General features: G+C 44.8%; 1 protein-coding gene across 1 annotated transcript in view; it reads right to left on the bottom strand.

The window, feature by feature from the left end:
* TJP3 (tight junction protein 3) overlaps positions 1–21,054 on the bottom strand; it is a 28,348-nt gene extending 7,294 nt beyond the window's left edge. Inside the window, exons 1-12 of the mRNA XM_029283088.1 lie at positions 20,986–21,054; positions 19,124–19,248; positions 17,032–17,134; positions 15,365–15,851; positions 13,676–13,779; positions 11,566–11,728; positions 7,006–7,081; positions 6,765–6,921; positions 5,352–5,460; positions 4,100–4,319; positions 2,501–2,700; positions 347–442 (exon numbers count right to left, since the gene is read on the bottom strand). Of these exons, the coding sequence (XP_029138921.1) occupies positions 347–442; positions 2,501–2,700; positions 4,100–4,319; positions 5,352–5,460; positions 6,765–6,921; positions 7,006–7,081; positions 11,566–11,728; positions 13,676–13,779; positions 15,365–15,851; positions 17,032–17,134; positions 19,124–19,248; positions 20,986–21,033 (1,888 nt within the window). The 5' untranslated portion in view covers positions 21,034–21,054. The remainder of the gene's footprint in view (positions 1–346; positions 443–2,500; positions 2,701–4,099; positions 4,320–5,351; positions 5,461–6,764; positions 6,922–7,005; positions 7,082–11,565; positions 11,729–13,675; positions 13,780–15,364; positions 15,852–17,031; positions 17,135–19,123; positions 19,249–20,985) is intronic.
* Between the last annotated feature and the right edge of the window lie 6,311 nt (positions 21,055–27,365).

The following is a 27,365-nucleotide window of genomic DNA, read 5'->3' as shown; positions in this document are numbered from 1 at the left end:
CCGCCCTTCTCCTCACCGGACTCAGGGCGGCTAACAGCCTTATAAAACCACAATACAATACATATCTATATTAAAACCAAATTAAAAGAAAATATTTGAAAAGGCCAATCATTAAAATTACCCTTAAAATTACCCTTAAAAGCCCCACTAAAATTCCCTAGGCCAGACCCGCTTGTTGAAAAAGCCATGTCTTCAGGGCACGGCGGAAAAAGTGGCCGAGGTTGAAAAAACACTGCATTCTGGGGGATTTCAAGGCACAGCTAAAGTGCTGGAGAGTCCAAATGGGGGCCGAGATCCACCAGGTAGGAAATGCTGCGTGTCATCCCTGACGCCCAAGCCCACTCACCTGCAATCTGAAATTGATCTGGCATCTCCGTGCTCAGCTTCTGCATGGCGATATCAGCAATGGGGCCCAGGATCACCACAGGACGCTTAAAAGTTGCTGCGTGAGACAAGACACCTTGTAAACCAAGTTTCCAGTCCACAAGAGATTAGGAGAAAGACATCAGAGGAAGTATTTCCTTCTTTCTTTTAGGGTTCGGCGCCCTTCAAAAAAATGATTCGGCGGCGCTTAAAGCAACGGAACGTTTTCAGAGTTATGTGCACAACTGAAAAAGGTAGTCAGGTGGTGTAGTGACCGTTTGAAATTACAAAAGCACTGGAAAAAAAAGTGACTTATGACCAGTTTTCACAACTTATGACTTTTACAGCATCCCCCATGGTTACATGATCAAACTGTGGGCACTTGGCAACCAGGAGAGCCGTGGTGGCGCAGTGGTTAAGAGGGCAGTACTGCAGGCTACTTCTGCTGCCTGCTGGCTGCCTGCAATTCGGCAGTCCGATTCTCACCGGCTCAAGGTTGACTCAGCCTTCCATCCTTCCCAGGTGGGTAAAATGAGGACCCAGATTGTTGGGGGCAACAGGCTGAGACTGTAAACCGCTTAGAGAGGGCTGTGAAGCGGTATATAAGTCTAAGTGCTATTAATAATAATAATATAAAGTTGGAAGGGACCTTGGAGGTCATCTAGTCCAACCCCCCGCTCAGGCAGGAAACCCTATACCATTTCAGACAAATGGCTGTCCAGTCTCTTCTTAAAAACTTCCAGTGTTGGAGCATTCACCGCTTCTGGAGGCAGGTTGTTCCACTGGTTAATTGTTCTAACTGTCAGGAAGTTTCTCCTTAGTTCTAGGTTGCTTCTCTCCTTGATTAATTTCCATCCGTTGCTTCTTGTCCTGCCTTCAGGTGCTTTGGAGAATAGCTTGACTCCCTCTTCTTTGGGGCAGCCCCTGAGATATTGGAACACTGCTATCCTGTCCCCCCTCGTCCTTCTCTTGGTTAAAGTAGACATACCCAATTCCAGCAACCTTTCCTTATATGCTTTAGCCTCCAGTCCTCTAATCATCTTGTTGCTCTTCTCTGTGCTCTTTCTAGAGCAGTGGTTCTCAACCTTTTTAATGTCGTGACCCCAACCGGTCGTAAGTCGAGGACTAAACCAGTTGTAAGTCGAGGACTAAACCGGTCATAAGTCGAGGACTACCCAACCGGTCATAAGTCGAGGACTTTCCCTGCCCGGGATCGCCGCGCATGCGTGGTTCCGCCCCCTGCGCCGGCCGAGGCGTAGCTGGCAAGCGGCAGAGACGGAGCAGGCCGACCACCAGCTGGCCCAGCCCAAGGGAGGTAAGGCACCCGCCGGAAAAGGGGAAAAAAATGGCGGACAAAAAAAATGGCGGACAGCCTTGCTTGGCGACCCCCGTGAAATGGTCGATCGACCCCAANTGATTCTATCCCTCTGTTAATGCAGCCTAGCACTGTGTTGGCCTTTTTGGCAGCTGCAGCACACTGCTGGCTCATATTTAGGTGATTGTCCACTAGGACTCCGAGGTCCCTCTCACAGTTACTACTATTGAGCAAGGTACCCCCTATACTATACCTGTACATTTGGTTTTTCTTGCCTAAATGTAGAACCTTACTTTTTATTGCTGTTGCTATTCTGAAGGCAAGCTGTTCCACGGGTTAATTGTTCTCCCTGGTAGGAAATTTCTCCTCCTCTCCTTGATTAGTTTCCATCCTTTGCTTCTTGTTATGTCTTCAGATGCTTTGGAGAATAGCTTGACTCCCTCTTCTTTGTGGCAGCCCATCAGATATTGGAACAGGGCTATCGTATTACCCTTAGTCCTTCTTTTCATTAAACTAGACATGCCCAATCCCTGCAACTGTTCTTGGGGGAGTCATGTGATCATCTTCCAAGCTGGCTTCCAACAAGCAAAGTCAATGAGAGAAGCTGGATTCACTTAACGAACGCGTGACTCACTTAACACATGCAGAGATTACCCTACGTGTGCGAGAAAAAACTCACAAAACAGGATGGGACTCACTAAACAACTGCCGTGCGTTAGCAATGGAAATTTTCTGGTCCCAGTTCTGGTTGTTAAGTTGAGGGCTAGCTGCAACGAAAAGCCATATTGCCTTTCTCCTTTCGCTACTACTACAAGCACCTACCTTCCTTGAGTACGACCTTCTCGTATGGCGGGTAGTGGCCCTGCTTGGTGAGGGTGGAAAGATCTTCCCGGCTTTTGCGCAGCATCCGTTTGGCTCCCCGCAAACCTCGAAGTTTCCAGAACTCTGCTCGAGCCCCTAAAACGCTGGAGGTCTTTGAGGTCGCTTTGAGAACCGATTCCAGACTGGCAAACTGTTCTGCCCTGGGGTCACAAAAATAGATGGATTAGATAGACAGACAGACAGACAGACAGACAGAGATATGGATGCAATAGATGATAGAGATAGATAGATAGATAAATAGATAGATAGATAGATAGATAGATAGATAGATAGATAGATAGATAGATAGATAGATAGATAGATAGATAGATAGATAGATATAGATAGATAGATAGATAGATAGATAGATAGATAGATAGATAGATAGATGATAGATAGATGATAGATAGATAGATAGATAGATAGATAGATAGATAGATAGATAGATAGATAGATAATTAAATATTAATATTAATAACAGAATAACAGAGTTGGAAGGGATGTTGACAGTCGTCTAGTCCAGAGCTTTTCAACCTTTTCACCCATTGTACCACTTTTAGGATATGGCAACATCCGAGTACCACCAGTCACCTAGCAAGGTGTCAAAAACTTGATGACCCCCCCCAAAAAGGAAAAAAGTGATAAAGTACAGGTAGTCCTCAACTTACAACAGTTCGCTTAGTGACTGTTCGAAATTACAACAGCAATGAAAAAAGTGCCCCCCAAGACACAGCCGATCAAGACACCTGCCTGCCCGCCCAGCCGCGCTCTTCCTCCTGTCCGAGGTTTCCATTGTTGTGAGCATTTCTGTTGAGGATTGGCAGCGGGGGTGGGGTGGGGGGTGTTTGTTTTTTATTCCCCCCGTCTGCTGGGTGGTTGCAGTAGGTTTTGGTCACTTCACATGACCCTGGGACACTGTGACCGTCCTAAATATGAATCAGTTGCCAAGCATCTGAATGTAAATCACAAGACCCTGGAGATGCTGCAACATTCCAGCTGATCGGCACTTCTTCTGGGCTCAGCAGAAGTGCCAGGATCAGCGCTGAGCTCCAGCTGGATCCTGGCACTGATCCTGGCGCTTCCGCTGAGCCCTGACAGCCCTGCAGCTCCAGCCATCTCTCGCTCAGGCTTGTGTGCGGTGCTGCCACCGGTTCAGCTCATTCCCCTCCCCTGCTACTTTTCTAGGATGGTCGCGTACCACCTGCCAGGTGCCAATGTACCACAGGTGGTACCCGTACCACTGGTTAAAAAGCCCTGGTCTAGTCCAGGAGTAGGCAACCTTGGCTCTTTTATGACTCGTGGACTTCAACTCCCAGAATTCCTGAGCCGCCATGCTGAGGGGAAAGGGAGAGGTTTCCAAGCTGAGCCATGCTGGCTCAGGAATTCTGGGAGTTGAAGTCCACGAGTCGTAAAAGAGCCAAGGTTGCCTACCCCTGGTCTAGTACAACCCCCTGCTCGGGCATGAGACCCTACACCATTTCGGACAAATGACTGTCCAGTCTCTTTTTAAAAATCTTAAAAAATCAAAAATCTTCCCCCACAGAAAACATACGCTTCTACCTGCTCTGGTTTGGGATGATGCCCTTGTCCATCTCTTGAAGTTCCTTTCCCATCCGCAGAGCGAGCCAGCTTCCCATCCGGCCCCGATACATGGTGTCTACCACATGGAAGACTTCTCCCCGTGTGAAGCTCAGGGCGGAAGGCGTATCCTTCTCAAAATCAAAGTGGGTGCGGATATAGAACGAATCGCCCAGGTTGGATTTGACCATCTTCTTGTAAACTAGGGAGAAGAGACCAATGGGAAGCCATCACTCCCCACTCAGCCCAGCCTACCTTACAGGGATATATGGTTACACAGATTTAAAAAAAGAGAAGAATTCTCCACATACTGTATGGCAGAGGTCCCCAACCTTTTGAGCACCAGGGACCGGTTACATGGAGAGGGGATTTTTCTGCGGACCGGAGGGTGCGTGGTTTTGTGTGCTGCCTGCATCCCACGGATGGGGCTTTGCTTGTTTGTGCGGACCGGTTGCTGGCATGCCGCGGCCCGGTACCGGTCCACGGACCGGGGGTGGGGGACCCCTGCTGTATGGAGATGCTGGCATTTGGGAATACTAATAAGGTACAGGTGGCAATATTTTTTTAAAAAAGCATGTATCCATCTTTTCATCCATCCCTCTTTTTATCCATTCATCCATCTCTCTGGTTTTTTCAGGGCCTTCAGATGCTTGTCTGGCCAGGGCATATTTGTGGGGCTGTTTCTCTTTGATAGAAGGTTTAAAAAAGAATAACAGACAGAATAACAGAGTTGGAAGGGACCTTGGAGGTCTTCTAGTCCAACCCCTTGCTCAGGCAGGAGACCCTATACCAGGGGTAGACAATCTTGGCTTTTTTAAGACTGGTGGACTTCAACTCCCAGAATTCCTGAGTCAGCATGGCTGGTTCAGGAATTCTGGGAGTTGAAGTCCACCAGTCATAAAAGAGCCAAGGTTGCCTACCCCTGCCCTATACCATTTCAGACAAATGTCTGTCCAGTTTCTTCTTAAAAATCTCCAGTGATGGAGCAGCCACAACGTCTGGAGGCAGGTCGTTCCACTGGTTAATTGTTCTCACTGTCAGGAAATTCCTCCTTAGTTCAACATCTTTTTTACCTCATGGCGACCAAAACTGGATGCAGTATTCCATGTTTAAGGGCGTTAACTTGCCTATAACCACTTCCCCTAACAGGAAACACACACATACGATAGGAGGGAAAGGAGGGACATAAAATCTACCACTGAGGAGTAAATCAGCCAAGAGCCATGTCGCTTACTGTCCTGTTTGTTCTGAACGTGGAACGTCACTTCTTCTCCTGGGAGCAACTCCATCAAGTACTGCACAGCGTCCTCGCGAGTCAAGTTGTGGAAGGGCTTCTCGTTCACCTGCCAAGAGAAAGGGGCAAAAGGGGGGTTGGCCAGCACTGCCCACCTCGCTTGCCCATGCCCATCTTTATTGATCTTATTATTTGAGGTACATTGCCTTGCTTCAGGAAATCAAGGTGGAAGGCAGGGTTGAGGTCCACAAATCTTAAAGTGGGTGGCCAAGGTTGAGAAACTCTGGTCTCGTCTGTAACGACCTTTTATTGATTGATTGATTTGTATCCCACCTTTATTATTTTTATTGGAGCAGCGCTGTGGCTCAGCGGTTAAGGCACTGGGCTTGTTGTCGGCTGGAAAAGCCGGCAACCCAGGTTCGAGACCCGAGCGCCACGAGACAGGGTGAGCTCCCGCCACCCTAGCAGTTTGAAAACAACTGCCTCCTAGAGTCGGCAACACTACCAGAGTAAAATCCGCAGGGACGCCTTTCCCTTTTGTTATTGTTACAAGTAACTCGAGGTGGGCGAACATATCCAACACATCTTCCTCCTCCTATTTTTCCCACAACAACAACAACCCTGTGAGGTGGGTTGGGCTGAGACAGAGGGGCTGCCCAAGGTCACTCAGCTGACTTTCAAGCCTAAGGCGGGTCTCCTAGCGATTGGTCCAAAGTCACCCAGCTGGCTTTTATGGCTAAGGCGGGACTAGAACTCACTGTCTCCTGGCGATTGGCCCAAAGTCACCCAGCTGGCTTTTATGGCTAAGGCAGGACTCGAACTCACCGTCTCCTGGTGATTGGCCCAAAGTCACCCAGCTGGCTTTTATGACTAAGGCAGGACTAGAACTCACCATCTCCTGGTTATTGACCCAAAGTCACCCAGCTGGCTTTTACGACTAAGGCAGGACTAGAACTCACTGTCTCCTGGCGATTGAGCCAAAGTCTCCCAGATGTCTTTTATGGCTAAGGCGGGACTAGAACTCACCATCTCCTGGCTATTGGCCCAAAGTCACCCAGCTGGCTTTTATGGCTAAGGCGGGACTAGAACTCACTGTCTCCTGGCGATTGGCCCAGATGGCTTTTATGACTAAGGCAGGACTAGAACTCACCGTCTCCTGGCGATTGACCCAAAGTCTCCCAGCTGGCTTTTATGACTAAGGTGGGACTTGAACTCAAAGTCTCCTGATGGTTGGCCCAAAGTCACCGAGCTGGCTTTTAGGGTTAAGGCAGGCCTAGAACTGCATCAACCATAAGACCAAACTGGCTCCCTACACTTTCCTCCCATTACTTCTAGTCTTCTCCTTTGGAGCCAGTAACCATCCTGCACATAGCCAAGATTCCAGATCTACCAAGATCCGAGATGGTTCATTACCTGAAGGATCTGGTCACCTCCTTGGAGGCCTTGAATCTCAGCCGGGCTGCCCTCCTGCACGCCAGCCACAAATATCCCAACGTCATTCCCACCTGCCAGACGGAGGCCGATGCTCTTGGCTTTGATAAAACGCACCACCTTCGAATCGGGGCTGTACCTGCAAAAGCCGAACAGGGTTCAAATCCAGGCTCTCTGCCCAGATGCTGCCGTCCAAAATACAGTCTGCCATTGCGGAACTTACCCTGAAATCCCATCATTTTGTATGATGGAATTATTCCCTTGGAAATTGTACTCATTGGGGGGGGATTCCTCGGGATCTAGAAGGGAGTAGAAAGAACCCACGGAGTTATTTACTCATCGTATGGCACATTCACCTCACATTTCGATAAGAACACAAGAGAGAAAAATATGAAATCTAAAATGCAGGCAGTCCTCGACTTACAACGGTTCATTTGATGGTCGTTCAAAGTTACAATGGCACTGAGAAAAGTGACATGGCCATTTTTCACACTTATGACCGTTGCAGCATCCCCACGGTCACGTGATCAAAATTCAGATGCTTGGCAACTGACCCATATTTATGACGGTTGCAGCATCCCGGGGTCATGTAATCCCCTTATGTGACCTTTTGACAAGCAAAGTGAATGGGGAAGCCAGACCCACTTAACAACCATGTTACTAACTTAAGACCTGCGGTGAGTCACTTAATAAGTATGGCGAAAAAGGTTGTAAAATGAGGCAAAAGTCACTTTTTTCAGTGCCACTGAACGGTCACTAAATGAACTGTTGTAAGTCGAGGACGGCCTGTATAATACAGCAGAAAAAGACAGCAGAAGGGAAGAGAAAGAACAGGAGAAAATCACAAGCTACAAAGACCCGCAAGTAGAAGTAGAACAAGTGTGGCAAAAGAAAGCAAAGATAGTGCAGATAGCAATAGGCGCCTTGAGTGCAATTCCAAAATATCTGGATGCATCACCTGAACACCATCGGCATTGACAAAATCCCCATCGGTCAATTGCAAAAGGCAGCTTTACTTGCAACATCTTACGTATATTCTGCGACGATACTTTCAACACTATCAAACAACAACATCTGCCTATCCCTGGTTCTTGGGAAGGACTCAATGAGTGGACAAAAATGGCAAATCCAATCTAAACATCTGGCTTACTGTGCAATCAACCATAATAGTAAAAATAATAGTGACAATGATGATGATGTTTGTGTTTGTAATTGATCCTAGAAGTGATTTTTTTCTCCCTCAAGAGACATTGCTCATTATCATCGACCTTACAAGAGAAGCTAAATTCAAGGCACTTACTAAAAACTTGTGGTGAAGTCAACTCTTCCACTGCTGTCTCTTGTCTGCTGTAACCCCTGTTTGATCCGGCCAGGTGGGTGGGATGGGAGAAGAAGACAAAACCCAGAATGATAATTTGAGGGAAACAACGATATCTCAAAGCTCTCCAGGGTATCTTTTGCAATCATTATTTAAATCAAGTGCCTCCAAACGTAGCAACTTTTAAGACTTGTGGACTTCAACTCCCAGAATTCCCCTGCCAGCCATGCTGGCTGGGCAATTCTGGGAGTTGAAGTCCACAAGTCTTAAAGTTGCCAAGGTTGGAGTTATGTTCAGTTATGACTATGACTTATTTGTTTCCTGTTTTGCAGCCTCAGTGTCACGTATTAACACAAAGAAAGTTAGAATTAGAGCAGAATTAAATCCAAAATCAGCCCAAACAATCCAAGATAGAAAAATCACCACCTAAGAGGGGAACAAATAAAAGAATAATACATTTGACAGATCTAGGGTCACTCACAATAAGAGCCAGAAACTTGAAGAGACAATAAGCAAAAAAAGGGGGGGGGGAAGGTAAGTATTATCCAATTATGATAATTAAACAGTGATCTTACTATATCTTACTGGGTGAAAAAGCCATACAGATAGATTAAAAGAACTGTTCGCGCAATAAATTATTTTACAAAATATAGCAGCATGCCCAATCAGTGCTATATAAATTGAGTGAGCGAGTGAATGAATGAATGAATGAATGAATACATTCAGGAAGTTATCTCAGTAGAAACAGGGCAACTATTTCCCCCTTTTAAGCTGAGCTATTAAAGCCTCTGATTTGTGGTAACTTAAACGTATTATTCTTCTTGTACACAAGCCTTGTCCAAGATATAACGGATTTAAGGGCTATAGAGCAGTGGTTCTCAACCTTTTTAATGCCGCGACCCCAAGCGGTTGTAAGTCAAGGACTAAACCAGTCGTACGCCGAGGACTAAACTGGTCGTAAGTCGAGGACTAAACCGGTTGTAAGTCGAGGACTACCCAACCGGTCGTAAGTCGAGGACTTTCCCTGCCCGGGAGCGCCGCGCATGCGTGGTTCCGCCCCCTGCGCCGGCCGAGGCGTAGCTGGCAAGCGGCAGAGACGGAGCAGGCCGACCACCAGCTGGCCCAGCCCAAGGGAGGTAAGGCACCCGCCGGAAAAGGGGAAAAAATGGCGGACAAAAAAAATGGCGGACAAAAAAAATGGCGGACAGCCTTGCTTGGTGACCCCCGTGAAATGGTTGATCGACCCCAAATGGGGTCCCGACCCACAGGTTGAGAACCACTGCTATAGAGGTAGTCCTCAATTTACAACCTTAATTGAGCCTGGAATTACAGTTGTAACTCATTGCAGATGTAAGTCAAGGAATCATGTGACTGGATCCAATTTTTCAATATTTTTTGTGATGCTCATTAAGCAAGTGCCACAGTCATTAAACAAATACATTTTACCCAGTGGGTGTTTTGGGAAAAACTGGAAACTGGAAGTAAATGCTGAAAATGGGCCAAAAACATCAAAAATTGTGATTTTTGCAAACAGCTGTAAAGGTGAGCTAGTTGCCAAGCACCCAAAATGTGATTACATCACTGTAGTGTCTGTGTGTGTGTGTGTCATCATAACTGCTGTAAATAGCTGTTGGGTGGTCCATTATAACTTCAAATATTCATTATGTGATCAGTCATAAATTGACTGTAAAACATGATTAGATCTTGCCCTTAACTTTTCCATCACCCTGGTTATCAATTTGCTCCTAATACTGTGGTTGGAGAATGTAAGCAACGTAGTGGCCTAATGGTAAAGACACTCACTTCCCGCTCGGAAGATTGAGAGTTCGATCCTAGGTAGCAACAGATGTTTCTCTATCAGGGCAGAGAAAGAAAATTGCTGTGAACTCAGTACGGCGTCAGGAAGGGCATCTGCCAGTAAATGCTCAGCTCCATCCAGTTGCTCCAACTCTACCCCAAATTAAGGGTTAACTTTTTTTAGATCAACCAGGTTACTGCCACCTAGTTGGAGAGGCTAGTTTTAAAATCCGATAGTGGGAAAATGCTGTGTTTAGGACTGCCTTACCTGGGCTGTTAGAATTCAAATAACCACTAGACGGCAGCAAAGAGACCCTAAAATCTCTAATTCTGTTATCATTTAATCTGGATTATCTGGATTATTTTTGCAAGCCATTTATGCAGAGAACAGCAGCCAACTAAGGCTTAAGGGGAGATTCCTACCAGACAGGATCTCTTGTCGGAGATTGAGGAGAGTGTGGTGTACTTCCCACAGGAGGGGGAGACGAGATGTCTGAGCCAAGATCAGATATATCTAAAAAAACAGAAAAGTAACTAGAATTATACAAGGCAGACACTTTGTTCTGATTAGCATTCTCCTATTTAGAAGCAGACAAATCTGACAAATTTGTACAAAGCCCAAAGTCATTCTATGCGAGCATCCGCATGATGCAAACGGGGTGGGACTAGCGCTTGCGTGATACTTGCTAGCCCTGCCCCGTTCTTGTGTACAGCACCCTGTTTCTGCCCTCCGAGGTGTGGCATTGGCCCATTTTTGCGCAGCGTGGTGGCGTCCCATTTTTGCACTCCGTGATGCAGCAGCGCCCCATTTTTGCACCCCATGGCGCAGTGGCATCCCGTTTTTGTGGCCCGTGGACAGCAGCGTCCTGTTTTCGTGCCCTGCAGTGTGGTGTCGGCCCATTTTCATGCCCCGAGACATGGCGTCGGCCCATTTTTGCATCCCAAGATGTGTCGGCATCCTGTTTTCGCGTGGCACAGCGTCCTGTTTCCGCTCCCCACGGCCGCGGTGCCAATCTGTCCCACGGCCCGGTGGCTAGCAGCCCATGGCCCACTATCGGGCCGTGGCCCACAGGTTGGGGACCTCTGCTCTAAGCAGTTTACAGAGTTAGCATATTGTCCCCAACAATCTGGGTCCTCGTTTTACCGACTTTGGAAGGATGGAAAGCTGAGTCAATCTCAAGCCAGTCAGGATCAAACACCTGGCAGTGGGCAGAGTTAGCCTGCAATACTTCATTCTAACCACTGCGCCACCACTTAGCAACTGCTTTCGTTAACATGTAAGTTGCCAGTCTCGATTGTGGTTGCCTATACACTAATCCATCTCTATCTTTATCCACTTCCCTAAAGGTATGATCTTAAGAGCTGTGGTGACTCAGTGGTTAGAATGCAGTATTGCAGGCTAATTCTGCCGACTGCCAGCAGTTCGACTCTGACTGGGTCATGGTTGACTCAGCCTTCCATCCTTCCGAGGTTGGTAAAATCAGATTCCAGATTGTTGGAGACAATATGCTGACTCTGTAAATCGCCTATAGAGGGCTATAAAGCACTATGAAGCGGTATATAAGTCTACGTTCTACTGCTATTGCTATCTCAGCAACCTCAGGATCCACTTCCATTTTCTCCACCTCTTCTTCCCCACCCCACTTTTTCTCCAGAGTCCCCCCTCACCGTCCAGGTGGGAACTTTCCGTATCGCTGTCTCTCACTTGCGGGATGTTGACCAAGAATTGGCTGTTATCACGTAAAACGAGTAAGGTAAGTTTTCCCTCGGACTGTTCGATCAGTTGCCGTGTCTCTTCCAAAGACATGTTCTTGCTGACAACGCCATTGATCTAGATAAGAGGAAGAGATGAAGAGATGAGTCAGGGCCAAGTAATGTTTTCTTTGCTCAAAACCTTATCCCAGCCTTATGTCAGGCAGCACAATGCTGATGAGCCATAGTGGCGCAGTGGTTAGAATTGCAGGCTAACTCTGCCCATTGCCACTAGTTTGATCCTCACTGGCTCAAGGGTGACTCAGCCTTCCATCCTTCCAAGGTCAGTAAAATGAGGGCCCAGTTTATTGGGGGCAATAGCTGACTCTATAAAACTGTTTAGATAGTGCTGTAAAATATTATAAAGCGGTATATAAGTCTAAGTGCTATTGCGAAGCAATGTTTTGGCCCAGAGGCTCATTTTATTTTTTGTGTAGCAGCGTGGAAGAGGAGCAATGAAAACAAGGATGGGGGGACAATCCAGTGAAGGCTACAAATTGTCCATTTTTACTCAACATTTTCCGCAACTCATTGTTTTCTAAAAGGTTTTTGATTTTTGCCATATGCTCACTTGCAAAATAACAGGAGGAAGAGGAGGAGGAGGAGGAGGAGGAGGAGGAGGAGGAGGAGGAGGAGGAGGAGAAGTTGGCTGGGGAATTCTGGGAGCTGAAGTCCACAAATCTTAAAGTTGCCAAGATTGGACACCTCTGATGTATACAATGCTCTAATCTCTTATTTATCCCACCACAACCCTGTGAGGTGGGTTGGGCTGAGAGAGAGGGACTGGCCCAAAGTCACCTAGTGGGCTTCCACAATTAATGGAGAACTAAAACTCCCAGTTTCTAAACTAGCACCTTCATCGCTGCACCAAATTGTTTCTCGCATGGTCCCCACAGGTGGCTGGAAATTCTACCCAGGCAATTAAAGAAGGTGGCAGAGGAAGATGTGACCACTTTCCCTTTCACTCCTTCCCTTTCAATTCTATATGATTATCTGTTTATTTCTTTATATTAATCGTGGCTGAGGGTCCCTTTTCTTTTGGCTAAGTAGCCCCTTAACTGGTGATGCGAATGAAGTGACCGCTCCCTCTGTTCTGCAACATGCCTCAAAACCTTAAGAGGCAATTGTTCAGATGGGCAACTATAAAAATCAAACAAATGAATAAAAAAAATAAAGTAAAACCTTAAGATCTCCTATTTGTCCATTATGGTAAGGCTGCCTAACAACTGGGATGGGATGGGATGGAATAGAATAGAATAGAACAGAACAGAACAGAGAATAGAACAGAACAGAACAGAGAACAGAGTAGAACAGAACAGAACAGAACAGAATAGAATAGAACAGAACAGAATAGAATAGCAGGGGTGTCAAACTGCCGGCCCATGGGCCGGATGCATCATGGCGAAACCACGCCCACCCCATTGCTGGCAATGGAAAGAAGTCACGATACGACGTTGCGAGTTTGACACCCCTGTCCCATAGCATTTCAAGACAAAAGGTTATCCAATCTTTTTTTAAAAACCTCCAGTGATTTAGCACCTACAACTTCTAGAGGGAAGTCATTCCATTGATTAATTGTTCTAACTATCAGGAAGTTTCTCCTTAGTTCTAGGTTGCTTCTCTCCTTGATTAGTTTCCATCCATTGCTTCTTGTCCTGCCTTCAGGTGCTTTGGAGAATAGCTTGACTCCCTCTTCTTTGTGGCAGCCCCTGAGATATTGGAAGACTGCTATCCTGAAACTCCTAGTCTTTCTTTTCATTAAACTAGACATACCCAATTCCAGCAACCGTTCTTTATATGTTTTAGTCTTCCATCCTCTAACTATCTTTGTTGCTCTTTTCTGCACTCCTTCTGGAATCTCAATATCTTTTTTTTTTAATCACGGCAACCACATAACGTTTTAGGGCCATATTTGCTTTTTCAGTGGCACAGCTGAAGTCTATTCTCAAAAATCACAGCAATATAAACAGGTACTGTATATCCAGACCATGAGCTATTGTGATAATAGCAACCTTTCCCGACTCACCTTGAGGATAAGGTCCCCTTCCTGCAGGGAATTATCCTTGGCCGCCAATCCTGTCTCAGTGATGTGTTTGATGAAAATCTGGCTCCCCAGCTTCAGCCCGTATTCTTGGGGTTTCAGGAAGGAAAAATTTTAGAGGGTCAGTTAGCAAAATGAACATTGTTCCCATTCATAAAATCATCTTCTAGCAGTGGGAGGGTACAGTTATTATAGGAAGCCCACAATTAGGACCAGAACTTATGTTGTTAAGCCAGGAAGTTGTTAAGTAAGTTATGCCCGATTTTACAACCTTTTTTTGCCATGGTTGTTAAGCAAATCAATGCAATTGTTATAGTGCATTGTGCGACTGTTAAGTGAATCCAACCTCTCCCATCGATTTTGCTTGTCGGAAGCCAGCTGGGAAGTTTGCAAATGACAATCACATGATCCTGGGATTTTGCAGCCGTTGTAAATATATGCCGCGTGCCAAGCCCCCAAATTTTGATCACATGATTGTGGGGATGCTGCAACAGTTGTTAAGGGTGAGAACCAGTCTGAGCAGGGGGTTGGACTAGATGACCTCCAAGGTCCCTTCCAGCTCTGTTATTCTGTCCTGTTCTGAATGCACAGTTCTGTCACATTCTGGACCGGCTAGTTAGATGAGAACTGTATGTTGGAATGTTTGGCATTTAAAGGGTTAAGCGCTGTCTCCTTAAGAGATGGCTTATGGGTAATGTAATTTTAGCTGTTCAGTGAATCCTATGTTAACAAGTCAGTGGGAGGGGCTACTAAGTTCATCACAGGATATCCTGGCTACATGCCAGCTCGTGTTTAATTGTCTTTGTGCGAAACCAACCATGCCACACGCATGGATATCATCTGTAACCAGGCTAAAGTGAATATGGAGGAATTACTGATTTTATCTACAAAAATGGACAAATGTACAGCATCCAGATGAAACTACAGAATCGTGAGTTCTGCCAAGTATTTCTGGAATAAATATTTGTTTTATAACCATCTTCGTTGAGTTGTCCCTGTCTGGTCTTGAATTACAAAGCATCTTAGTTCAGGATACAGAACATCAGGTGAAAAATTAGAATTTTGGCAAATCAGATAGATTGATGTTTTTAAAACCCGGCAACTTTAAGATGGGTGGACTTCAGCTCCCAGAATTCTGCTATGCTGGCTGGGGAATTCTGGGAATGGAAGTCCTCTCCTGTTAAAGTTGCTAAATTTGAAAAACACCGAGACTGATGAACCACATTAGACAGAGAAAGGGAGAACTGAACAGGTTGTCCTCAACTCACAACCAACATTTCCATTGCTAAGCAAGACAATCGTTAAGTGAGCTTTGCCCCATATTATGACTTTTCTTGCCGAAGTTGTTAAGTGAATCGCTGCAGTTGTTAAGTTGGTAACAGGGCTGTTAACCAGTTTCCCCTTTGACTTTGCTTGTCAGCAGGTCACAAAAGTTGATCACGTGACCCTGGGACATTGCAACCGTCACAAGTACATGCCAGTTGCCAAGTGTCTGAATTCTGATCACGTGACTGTGGGGAAGTTGCAACAGTCGTTGAGGGGGAAAAGTGGTCATAAGTGCGGTTGTAACTTCGAACGGTCACTAAACAAATGGTTGTAAGTCGAGGACTACCTGTACCTTAATTTGGAGGCGCAGAACAGGGTAAATGGGTGAAAAGAAAGTTAGCCATTCACCTTCACTCTCCTTACGTTTCACCAAAACCGAGCGGACGGGTTTCATCGGCACGTCCTGCCTTGGCAGTCGCTTAAACCCAGACATCAGGACAAGCCCGCTGGTGCTTCCTTTGTGATGGTGCCCATTGGCCAAAGGCGCCCTATCAGACCCGCTGTCTTGGCTCCTCCTCCGGTAGCCCCCCTCTTGGCTCCGCATCCGGCTCCTGAGGGGCTGCCTGTGGGTGCTATCATTGTCATCATCACGATAATGTCCCGAACTTCTCTCGCTGGACGAGTCTCCATCGTAACCGCGGTTATGTTCTGCTTCTGTCCGCTGTCGGCTCTGCCCGGGGTGTCTGCCCGACTCACCACCCCGGTACCCATAGTCCTCATCCGAGTCCTCATTTCTCCCATCTGTCAGGTGTTTAGTAGGCGTCAAGAGAGGCTGGCTTCTTGGCTGGCTGGATTTGGCAACTGGCAAGTGGATTTTTCTGGGCCTTTTGACCGTCTGCAAATAAGAGAAAATGAATTTGCATCTGAGATTTGCATCTGGGCCAGTGTTTCTCAACCTTGGTAGCTTGAGGATATGTGGACTTCAATTCCCAGAATTCCCCAGCCAGATTGGCTGGCTGGGGAATTCTGGGAGTTGAAGTCCAAAAATGTTAAACGTTTGCCAAGGTTTGGCTGCCGGCTTTATGAACTAAACGAAAAAACAAAATCTGTGAAAAAAAGATTCAAACCCATTATGGGAATTAAAACGGAAGTATGAAAAGTTGCAATTTTTGTAGGCAACTTGTCCACTTTTCCTGTCATGGGGAGGAGAATAATCAAGTCCCACTCAGCAAAAATGTTAGCACTATTCTTTTCCTCAACAATTTTTTTTCCAAGCTTGACAGAGATTTTGTCTCAGCATTAAACAACAACAACCATGAGGGCTATAAACTTACTGAAACTGAATTTGGATGTAGTTCCATAGTACCTAAACCGTATTCAGCTTTAATAATAGAGCCAGTTTGGTCTAATGGTTAAGACACCAGACTAGAAACTGGGAGACCGTGAGTTCAAATCCCACCGTAAGCATTATAGCTGGCTGGGTGACGTGGGGCCAGTCATTCTCTCTCAGACCAACCTACCTCACAGGGTTGGTTGCTGTGAGGAAAATGGAAAGAGGAAGGAGTATGAGGCATGTTCGCTGCCTTGAGTTATTTGTAAAAATAAATAAGTATAAATATACAGTATGATACATGTAAATTTATCACTCCCATCTTTACAGGACGAGCAAGGAAACCAGGACCTCTTTACATAATTTCAATTTCCACTTTTCTGAGCTGGAAGCTATCATTATCTGAACAAGCCAGGATACTAAACCAATATCAAACTTGACTTCAGCTTCTCGGCTCATTCTGAGAATAGGTTAACCTTAGCTAATCTTGCAAAAAAATAGAAAAGAACGAACATATTTCAAATACTGCCCCTTCTTCAACTGATCTGCCTCATCTGCACTCACAATGTCCCCAAAGTGTTTTTTCAAAAGGCAAACGGACTGAAGAAGAGAACTGAAGAAGCTTCTTGGATGAGAAGCGAAACGTCTTCAAGCAAAAACAAAGGAAGTCCAGTTCCCTCTTGAAAAATCACCTTTTTTGGGACAACCATGACCTGGATGCCTGAGAATCTCCACAGACACTCACAATATTAGCCAACTTGCCACAAGTTTTCAAAGTGGAGATGGCAAAAGACGAAGATACGTTCTCCATGGAGAGGCCGTTGACCATGGCAATCTTGTCCCGGGTCCTGTCAAATGTAAACAGGGAGATAAGTAAAGGCCTAGCAAGTGAGAAAGAAGCCACGATGTTTCGCTTCTCCTCTCTCTTTTCCAAAAGATTTTTAAAAGAGTATTAAAAATCGCTTCAACTTGCTTTTACAGATGGGACATCCCATCCCCCCCCCAGCCCCATGATCTGTGGATGGAAGAACTTTAATTGCGCTCCTTCAAGATGCCACAAAGTTCTAGTCCTCATTGTTCTAAATCAGGGGTGTCAAACTCAATTTCATTGAGGGCCGCATCAGCATTGCGGTTGCCCTCGGGGGGGGGCAGGGGTGTGTGGCCAGGGTGGGTGTGGCCTACTGGGTGGGTGTGGATGGAGTGGGTGTGGCCTATTGGGTGGGTGTGGCCAGCTCTACATCGTTTGCGTCAAGGGTGCCTGTGGGGGCCTGGGCAGGAGTGGGACAGATCTGAGGGTCTCTGGCAGAAGTGGGTGGGACCAGGGCAAGTGCCAAGGCATAGTCCACTGGAGGAGCCTCACTGTTCCTCTCAGGGCATGCGGGGGGGGGGGGCTTATGGAGCTAAGACTGAATGCATTTCAGCATAGATGGCCACCACAAAATTGTACATTGGCTCCCAGCTGGCCTGGGCCAGGGCCAAGGCAGCGGGGGCCATTCCCTCACTGTTTCCAGGATGGCTTCGCGGGCCACATGAAATCACTTTGCGGGCCGCATCCGGCCCCCGGTCCTTGTGTTTGACATGTCTGTTCTAAATGAACAGACTGAAATACACCAGCAACGTAGGAAGCTGGCTTACACAGCTCTTTTCTTTTTTAACCTAATTTTGTTCGATCTTGCCTCTGCTGGCTTCTCCAGCAATGACAACTGGAATCTAATGTACCCCTATTTGGAGATTCAGAGAAAATTAGATCTGTGGCATATTAGCCAAGGACACAGCCTATTTCCCATCTTGACACATTCTCCATGTAAAAGACCATTAAAATATTTTAAAAATCAGGATGCACGTACAACGCAGTCATTTGAGATAGCAAAAAAATGTCGTGGAACAATGTGGCACAACGGAATTAAAGTCTCAAGAAGGGGATGCCTCCTGAAGCAGAGAGATTGACCATTTTACCACTTAACAATTATATGTAGTCCTCAATTTACAACCACGATGGAGCCTGGACTTTCCATCATAATGGAAATATGGAAATAATGTTGAGGCACTCACATGACTGACCCAATTTGGCAACCTTTTTTGCAGCGGTCATTAAGTGAACACTTGCAGTCATTAAGCAAGTTAGTTCATTCCTAAGGGTGTTACTTGTTGGAAACTGACCAAAAGGGCAGGTTTTCCAGCCCCCCCCCAAAAAATCAGAAATTGCATCACGTGACTGCAGAATACTACAATCGGTCATAAAGAAGAGCCAGTTGCCAAGTGACCAAAATGAAGTCATGTATCTGCTCCGTGTGTGTTGTGTGGGTGTTTGTATGTGTGTGTTTGTGTGCGCCATTTTCATCATCCAAAATCGGATGGTAGGTCCCTTTTGGGGAGATCTGTTGTAACTTTGAATGGTTGCTAGGCAACCAGTCATAAATTGAGGCCTACCTCTGCTATAATTAAGAAATATTATTCTGTTTTCCCACCAGACACATCTCAACTAAGGTGGGCACAGTGTAGGCACTGAGTGAGCATGCAAGTTGGTGTCCAAAGAGATAATTTAAACAATTCCTGCCCTTCCCCACCCAAAAGCAGCAAGCATGGCCCAGCCATTGGTTAAACTACTGTGACATCCTAGAACAGGGGTAGGCAACCTTGGCTCTTTTATGACTCGTGGACTTCAACTCCCAGAATTCTGGAAGTTGAAGTCCACGAGTCATGAAAGAGCCAAGATTGCCTACCCCTGTCCTAGAAGGAGAATAGCCATTGCAACTGGTTCTTGGGAGTCCCAGAGAAAAATTTTCATTTTTCCCTGGTTTGTGAGTTTGCTGAATTGACTTGTTTTAAGTACTCACTGGAGTCGGCCAACAGCCGGTCCTCCAGGCACCACATCTGATATGACAATAGAGGTGTCGCCATCTGAACTGTTTGGACGATCGCGGCCACCCGAAATGGCGATGCCAAAACCCTTCCGGGGATCCTGAATGAAAAGAGAAAACATTAAGACCTTTTCCTGCATTTCTTATTGCAAGAAAATAGAAAATAACCTAAAGAAGAAAGTATAAGGATATAACCACTGATATAAGAAATAAATGCAATTTTTCTTTTGTGGGGTCCTTGGTGCTCTGTAAGCTTGGTGGGTTTCTTGCAGATGTTTCATTACCAAACTAGGTAACATCATCATCATCATCATCATCATCATCATCATCATCATCATCATCATCATCATCAAGTTGGAAGGGACCTTGGAGGTCATCTAGTCCAACCCCCTGCTCAGGCGGGGAACCCTATATCATTTCAGACAAATGGCTGTCCAGTCTCTTCTTAAAAACTTCCAGGGTTGGAGCATTCACCGCTTCTGGAGGCAGGTTGTTCCACTGGTTAATTGTTCTAACTGTCAGGAAGTTTCTCCTTAGTTCTAGGTTGCTTCTCTCTTTGGTTAGTTTCCATCCATTGCTTCTTGTCCTACCTTCAGGCGCTTTGGAGAATAGCTTGACTCCCTCTTCTTTGGGGCAGCCCCTGAGATATTGGAAGACTGCTATCCTGTCCCCCCTCCTCCTTCTCTTCATTAAACTAGACATTCCCAATTCCAGCAACTGTTCCTTATATGTTTTAGCCTCCAGTCCCCTAATCATCTTTGTTGCTCTTCTCTGTACTCATCATCATCATCATCATCAAGTTGGAAGGGACCTTGAAGGTCATCTAGTCCAACCCCCTGCTCAGGCAGAAAACCCTATACCAGGGGTAGGCAACTTTGGCTCTTTTATGACTCGTGGACTTCAACTCCCAGAATTCCTGAGCCAGCATGGCTCAGCTTGGAAACCTCTCCCTTTCCCCTCAGCATGGCTGGCTCAGGAATTCTGGGAGTTGAAGTCCACGAGTCATAAAAGAGCCAAGGTTGCCAACCCCTGTCCTATACCATTTCAGACAAATGGCTGTCCAGTCTCTTCTTAAAAACTTCCAGTGTTGGAGCATTCACCGCTTCTGGAGGCAGGTTGTTCAGTGCTAATAGGAAGTGGGGTTTGCTCTGAGCACTTTCTATTAGCACTGATGATGTCACCTAATGTGGTAATGAAATGTCTGCAAGGAAACTATGAAGCTCACAGAGCACCAAGGACACCACAGTTTAACCCTGAGCTACAAATATTCTCTTCTGTTTCTTTTGTTCTATTATTTATTTATTGAGATTAACTCAAGGACTGAGTAAACGCCAGTAAGTCCACAAATTCTAATGAGCGTTTTGTCCCAAAGGTGCTTTTTCAAAAGACAATGGGACTTTGTGTTTCCTTGCAGATCTTTCGCTTCTGATCCAAGAAGCTTCATCACTTCTGACAGTCAGAACTGAAGAAGCTCCTTGGATGAGAAGCGAAACGCCTTCAAGGAAAAACGAAGTCCAGTTGCCTTTTGAAAAAGCACCTTTGGGACAACCATGGCCTGGATGACTGAGACTCTCCATAGATAATGAACGCTTTCTAAATACAATCAATGTATAACAACATAATATTAATTTAATAATGAGTCCACTTATTCCGCATTAAAATAAAAAAAAAATAAAATCTACTCTATGAATATCGCAGATACAAAAACAAAAGGAAAAAATATTAATATGGAAACTAACATTTCAAACAAGGAAATATGGAAGTATAAAACACCTGCAGCGTGAAATTATTACTATTTATTCGATGCTTATGGGGGTTGCTGCAATGCTTCTACTTACCCTGTTCAATGTAATGGTATATTGCTCCCAAATGGTCATTTCCTCCATCTCTGCAACCTAGAAGAGCACCAAAAGGGAAAAAAAATATTGAAACATCCCAGAATTCTGGAAGTGGAGGGGAACCCAGTATCATATAATTTATTGATTCTGAAACATTTTGCTTTCATGACCCCTTTACATGCTTAAGAATGATTGAAGATCTCAAAGAGCTTTGCTTTATGTGGGTGATGCCTGTCAATACTGACTGAGAAATTAAAACTTGAGAAATGTAAGAATATTTATTAGGTTTTCATAGGCACCGCTGCCACTTTAATAAACACTGATTTAATCCAGCCTCTGCCATGTGCACTAACCGCTTAATTCTGGTTTCCCAATTATGGCGGCTTTTAAGACTTGTGGACTTCAATTCCCAGAATTCCCCACCCAGCATGGTTACCAAGGTTGGGAAACCCTGACTTAATCCATCCTTGAAAGAGGGCCATCCAGGATCTTCTTAAAACCTCCAGCGATGGAGAACCATGGGCAGGCGGTTTCCCGTTTTTATTTATTTAATTTCTATTGCTGCTCATCTCGGACAAGGGACCCTGGGTGACGACGAATCAATCAGTTGTACAGCTTCTACTTAAGGAAATAAGGCTGGCAGGGGAACTCTGAGAGTTGAAGTCCACACGTCTTAAAGTTGCCAAAGTTAAAAAGCATTGTCATAGTAGACACATGAAGATTGAGTTTTGATCACCGTTTCATTCTCCAAAAGCTTTTTCAACAACCACTGATGCCTTCCTCCTTCCATTATACATTCAAGATGGACAGTATTTAATATTTATTTGTTACGTATATGTAGGGGTGGGGGTCTATACCAGTGGTGGTGGCGAACCTATGGCACGGGTGCCAGAGGTGGCACTCAGAGCTCTCTCTGTGGGCACGTGCGCCGTTGCCCCAGTCCTAGGCCTTCAGCTGGGTTTTATAAAACCTTTTCGCTTTAGGCCTCCGCCGCCGTGTACAAAAAAAAAAAAGGTTCAATCAATCAGTCAATTTCAACTTCTCGTGGGAAAAAAAAGATCTTGCAAAGTTGGGATTGATTGAACTTTTTAGTCCCACCCAGTCTGCCGTTACCACCTCAGCCACGTCCACCCAATGAGCCACACCCACCCAATGAGCCATACCCACCCGGCACCCGACGATGCATAAGTGGGTTTTGGGTTGTAGTTTGGGCACTCGGTCTCTAAAATGTTCGCCATCACATATGTTGTTCATCGTATGTTTAGGTGTGTGTCATGTATGTGTTTCACTTTGAGAGCGGGCAACTAAATTTCATTTTTGATGTGTGCCGTTGTGCCCACAGTAAAAAATGACAATAAAGGTTATCTTATCTTTTATAACTACACAGCACCTTCTGTTGCGGCTTTGAAAAAGAACAAAAAAGCAATTTAAGAGGTAACCTTGAATATGATTTTCCTGTCTTCCTTTTTAAGTTAAAGGACTGGATGGTATTGATGAAGACTTTTCCTTTAACAAAAGTCTTCATCCATATTTTGCAGCAGAAACGTGACACCCGAAATATTTTAAGGAAAAGGAAAGTAGGTCATCTTCCCGCTGAAGCAAATCTTACCACCGGTTTCTTACAAAAGGAGCCAGAGGAGGACAGATATTTCCCTGCAAACTCCTTGAGGGATTCTGCACAGCTTTTCGTGGAAACAATTCTCAAGGCATGTGCAAGTAGGTGCCCCAGACAAATCTGCCAATGTAATTTAAATGCAAAGGGAGACGTGCCCTTCTGTTGTGCTTTTAAATTCAAAAATGGGATTTCAAAATCAGAAGCTCAGGCTCTTTGGTGGTGGTGTATTTTCACCGAGAGGAGCTGCAAAATGCCAAGAGAACGCTAACTTCAGATGTCCTCCCCCCACCCCCGGTCCCATCGTGCAAACCAATTAGCATCACGAGATCTCAGTGTAAAGTAGACAACTCCCTCGAGTCGTGTGCAAGTTCTGGCAACATTTTCTTGGCACTAATTTTTATTTATTTACATCTTTATTTTTATCCCAACTTTATTATTGTTTATAAATAATTCAGTAAAATAATACAAACGTGATTTTGCGGCTGCTTTCTTCTAGATTAATATTAGGGTCAGGTGCGAAAGACCAAATCCACATTGTTGTTGTTGTTAGCTGCGAAGTCGTGTCCGACCCATCGCGACAACGTTCCTCCAGGCCTTCCTGTCCTCTACCATCTTCTGGAGTCCATTTAAGCTCACGCCTACTGCTTCAGTGACTCCATCCAGCCACCTCATTCTCTGTCGTCCCTTTCTTCTATTGCCCTCAATCTTTCCCAGCATCAGGCTCTTCTCCAGTGAGTCCTTCCTTCTTATTAGGTAGCCAAAGTACTTGAGATTCAACTTCAGGATCTGGCCTTCTAAAGAGCAGTCGGGGTTGATCTCCTCTAGGACTGACCGGTTTGATGGCCTTGCAGTCCAGGGGACTCGCAGGAGTCTTCTCCAGCACCATAGTTCAAAGGCCTCAGTTCTTTGGCGCTCAGCCTTTCTTATGGTCCAGCTTTCACAGCCATACATTGCAACTGGGAAAACCATGGCCTTGACTATACGCACTTTTGTTGGAAAGGTGACGTCTCTGCTTTTTAGTATGTTGTCTAGATTTGCCATGGCTTTCCTCCCCAGGAGCAAGCATTAAATTGATTCATTGCTAAAAGCCTATGGACAGGAATCTTCTCAACCAACAATCAGCATCTGGTTAGAGTTAGGTAAGATTCAATGGCACTAAAGAGGGATTTGGACTTAGTTCGTTTGTGGCTACATAAGGATTCTAGGCTAATCCCTCTTATGACTCTGACCCCAGATTCTGCTATTCCTTCTACAATTTTCTTCATTACCGATCTAGATTTACTGGTGGTCTCCCATCCCCATTGTAATTGCTTTGGTCTTTGAAAGATTGTCTCTATTTATTTATAGAATTTATATGAGCCCCCCCATCTTAGTGCTTTGTGGCACTAAGTGATATACAAAAAACATAAAATACACAATATTTTTAAAAAAATTATTATTGGCTGAGGTCACCTAGGTGTTGCCTCTTCTTGTGATTGTGTTTCCAGAATCCTTTTAAAAACAAAAATTCATCGTTTCTTGAACTTTTTTCTCTCAGGACCCCTTTCTACTTTTAAAAATTATGGAGGACTCTAAAAGAGCTTTTGGTTGTATGGGTGATATTTATTGAAATTTATCATATTAAAAGCTTTTGGTTGCATGGGTGATATTTATTGAAATTTACCATATTAAAAATTAAAGTAAAAATTAAAGTGTTCGCTGCCACTATAGTTTCTCATAATTGTTTGATGGGATTCTAGTATGGTATTATTTTTCAGCATAGGCTGGCAAATATTTTTGATTTTGCAGATCCCTGACAGCTTCTTCAGAGACAATTCAGCCCACACTTTGAGAAACACTGAACTAACGCATTAAAAAATGCATTAATTTTTTTTCTTCCTACTGTTTACAGGGCCTGGTTTTTTTTTCAGATTAACTGAGAATTGATCCATTGATTGTGACAGGAATTGTCGAACTGGCTTATGACTCTTATCAGTCCGACAATGTCACCCAGCCGGCTTTCATGCCTAAGGCAGGACTAGAACTTACCATATCTTGGTGATTGTCCCAAAGTCACTCAGTCAGCTTTCATACCTAAGTGGGGACCAGAACTAATCTACAGAACAGAATAACAGAGTTGGAAGGGACCTTAGAGATCTTCTAGTCCAACTCCCTGCTCAGGCAGGAAACCCTATATCATTTGAGACAAATGGTTGTCCAATCTCTTCTGGTGTTGGAGCACCCACAACTTCTGAAGTTTCACTGCTTAATTGTTCCAACTGTCAGAAAATTACTTCTCTCCTTGATTAGTTTCCATCCGTTGCTTCTTGTCCTGCCTTCAGGCGCTTTGGAGAATAGCTTGACTCCCTCTTCTTTGCGGCAACCCCTGAGATATTGGGTGACTGCTATCATGTCCCCCATCATCCTTCTCTTCATTAAACTAGACACACCCAATTCCAGCAACCGTCCTTATATATTTTAGCCTCCAGTCCTGATTATCTTTGTTGCTCTTCTCTGCACTCTTTCTAGAGTCTCAACATCTTTTTTAGACTCAGATCTCAGTGAGTATTATTACTATTCCCTCCCCATCTGAAATGGGCTCAGGCAAGGGACTTGATGGAAGGAACCAGCCTAAAAAGTCAAGATAGTGATTGCAAGTATGCAATTAAAGTCCTGTCCCAGAAAGCCAGTTTGGTCTAGTGATGAAGGCACCAGGCTAGAAAGCAGGAGACTGTGAGTTCGAGTCCTGCCTTAGGCATGAAAGCTGTTGGGTGACTTTGTGCCAATCATTAAGAGACAGTGAATTGGACAATCATTTAAATATGGACAGTCACTTAAATATGAGCCAGCCGTGTGCTGCAGCTGCCAGAAAAGACAACTCAGTGCTAGGCTGCATTAACAGAGGGATAGAATCAAGATCACCTGAAATGTTAATACCACTTTACAACGCCTTAGTAAGGCCACACCTGGAATACTGCATCCAGTTTTGGTCACCACGATGTAAAAAAGATGTTGAGACTCTAGAAAGAGTACAGAGAAGAGCAACAGTGATGATTAGGGGACTGGAGGCTAAAACATACAAGGAACGGTTGCTGGAATTGGGTATGTCTAGTTTAATGAAGAGAAGGACGAGGGGTGACATGATAGCAGTCTTCCAATATCTCAGGGGCTGCCACAAAGAAGAGGGAGTCAAGCTATTTTCCAAGGCGCCTGAAGGCAGGACAAAAAGCAACGGGTGGAAACTAATCAAGGAGAGAAGCAACCTAGAACTAAGGAGAAACTTCCTGACAGTTAGAACAATTAACCAGTGGAACCACCTGCCTCCAGAAGTTGTGAATGCTCCAACACTGGAAGTTTTTAAGAAGAGACTGGACAGCCATTTGTCCGAAATGGTATAGCGTTTCCTGCCTGAGCAGGGGGTTGGACTAGAAGACCTTCACAGTCCCTTCCAACTCTATTGTTGTTATTTAGCAGCTTGTAAGATTGATCATGTCATTCAGAATATTAATGGAAAGTCCTCTCACAAAACAAAACAGGTAAAGTACAAAGTAAACTGCAAGGCATTTTGTGCCAAACTATTCCACTACAACATTTCATACGTGCGTCATTTAAATGAATTTCAGAATACTGAGTACCGTACCCTGGAAATATGCCAAGCTCAGAACATACAATTTTGGCGTCAAAATGGTCCTCAACTGTTCAAAATGTTTGCACTCCAAATAGGGCATCTACCAACATTTCATGCTTGAAATGTTTTGCACAGCCTTTGGGTGTGTGTGTGTGTGTGTGTGTGAAATCAACCTGTTTTGGTGCACAAGATCTTATCAACCGAAAGTACTTCCTATAAAGAAGTCTCCATGTTTGCAAACTGTAGAAATATGCAATTAAAGAACAAAAACCTGAATTTATCTAGTAAAATCATTTAATATGTTTGAATATGGTCTTATATAACTGCACTGACCTTCTGTACACTGTCAAAAAAATATATTGCCAGGTTATTTTTTTCCTTCTTGTCCTGTAAGACTAGAATTCTAGTAACACAGTGATTCTTCAAGGGTGTGGAGCTTAGGCAGACTTGCAAAATTGTGGCCACAATACTCCAGGAATCTTCAAACTTGGCAACTTTAAGACTTGTGGACTTCAACTCCCAGAATTCCTCAGCCAGCTGGCTGAGGAATTCTGGGAGTTGAAGTCCACAAGTCTTAAAGTTGCCAAGTTTGAAGACCCCTGCATTACTCTTTGGCTTACAAGCACAACTGGGACCACAATTTCCATTCCTAAGCATGCCGGCTGTTAAGTGAATCGTATCCAATGCTGTGTCCTTTATTGCCACAGTTGTTAAGCAAATCACTGCAGTCGTTAAGTGAATCACATGGTCATTAAGCAAATCAGGCTTTCCCTATTGACTTTGCTTGCTGGAAACCAGCTGGGGAAATTGCAAATAGCAATATTTGGAAAATATATGCCAATTATCAAGCATCAAAATTCTGATCACACGACAGTGGAGGATGCTACAACAGTCCTAAACGTGAGGACTCGTCATAAGTGACTCTTTTGGTGCCGTTGTAACTTCAAATGGTCGCTAAAGATGGTTGAAAGTCGAGGACTGCCTGTTTTGTGAATACCAAAAAGAACATCTAGGTTCAGAGGCAGTCTATCTCAAGAGAAAATCAACAAGAGGGATAACAGGATGCTGGTCCTCATAAACCCAACAGAGAGGAGGATAATGAGGGGAAAATAGAACTTTCAGCTGTAAAAGCAGTCTACCTGAGATTATTCAGAAGGA

Source organism: Protobothrops mucrosquamatus, unplaced genomic scaffold, assembly GCF_001527695.2.
Source record: "Protobothrops mucrosquamatus isolate PMUCROS unplaced genomic scaffold, P.Mucros_1.0 scaffold14, whole genome shotgun sequence".
Taxonomy (NCBI): Eukaryota; Metazoa; Chordata; class Lepidosauria; order Squamata; family Viperidae; genus Protobothrops; species Protobothrops mucrosquamatus.
Note: the sequence above shows the minus strand (reverse complement) of the source record. Positions and strands in the feature narration are given on the sequence as shown.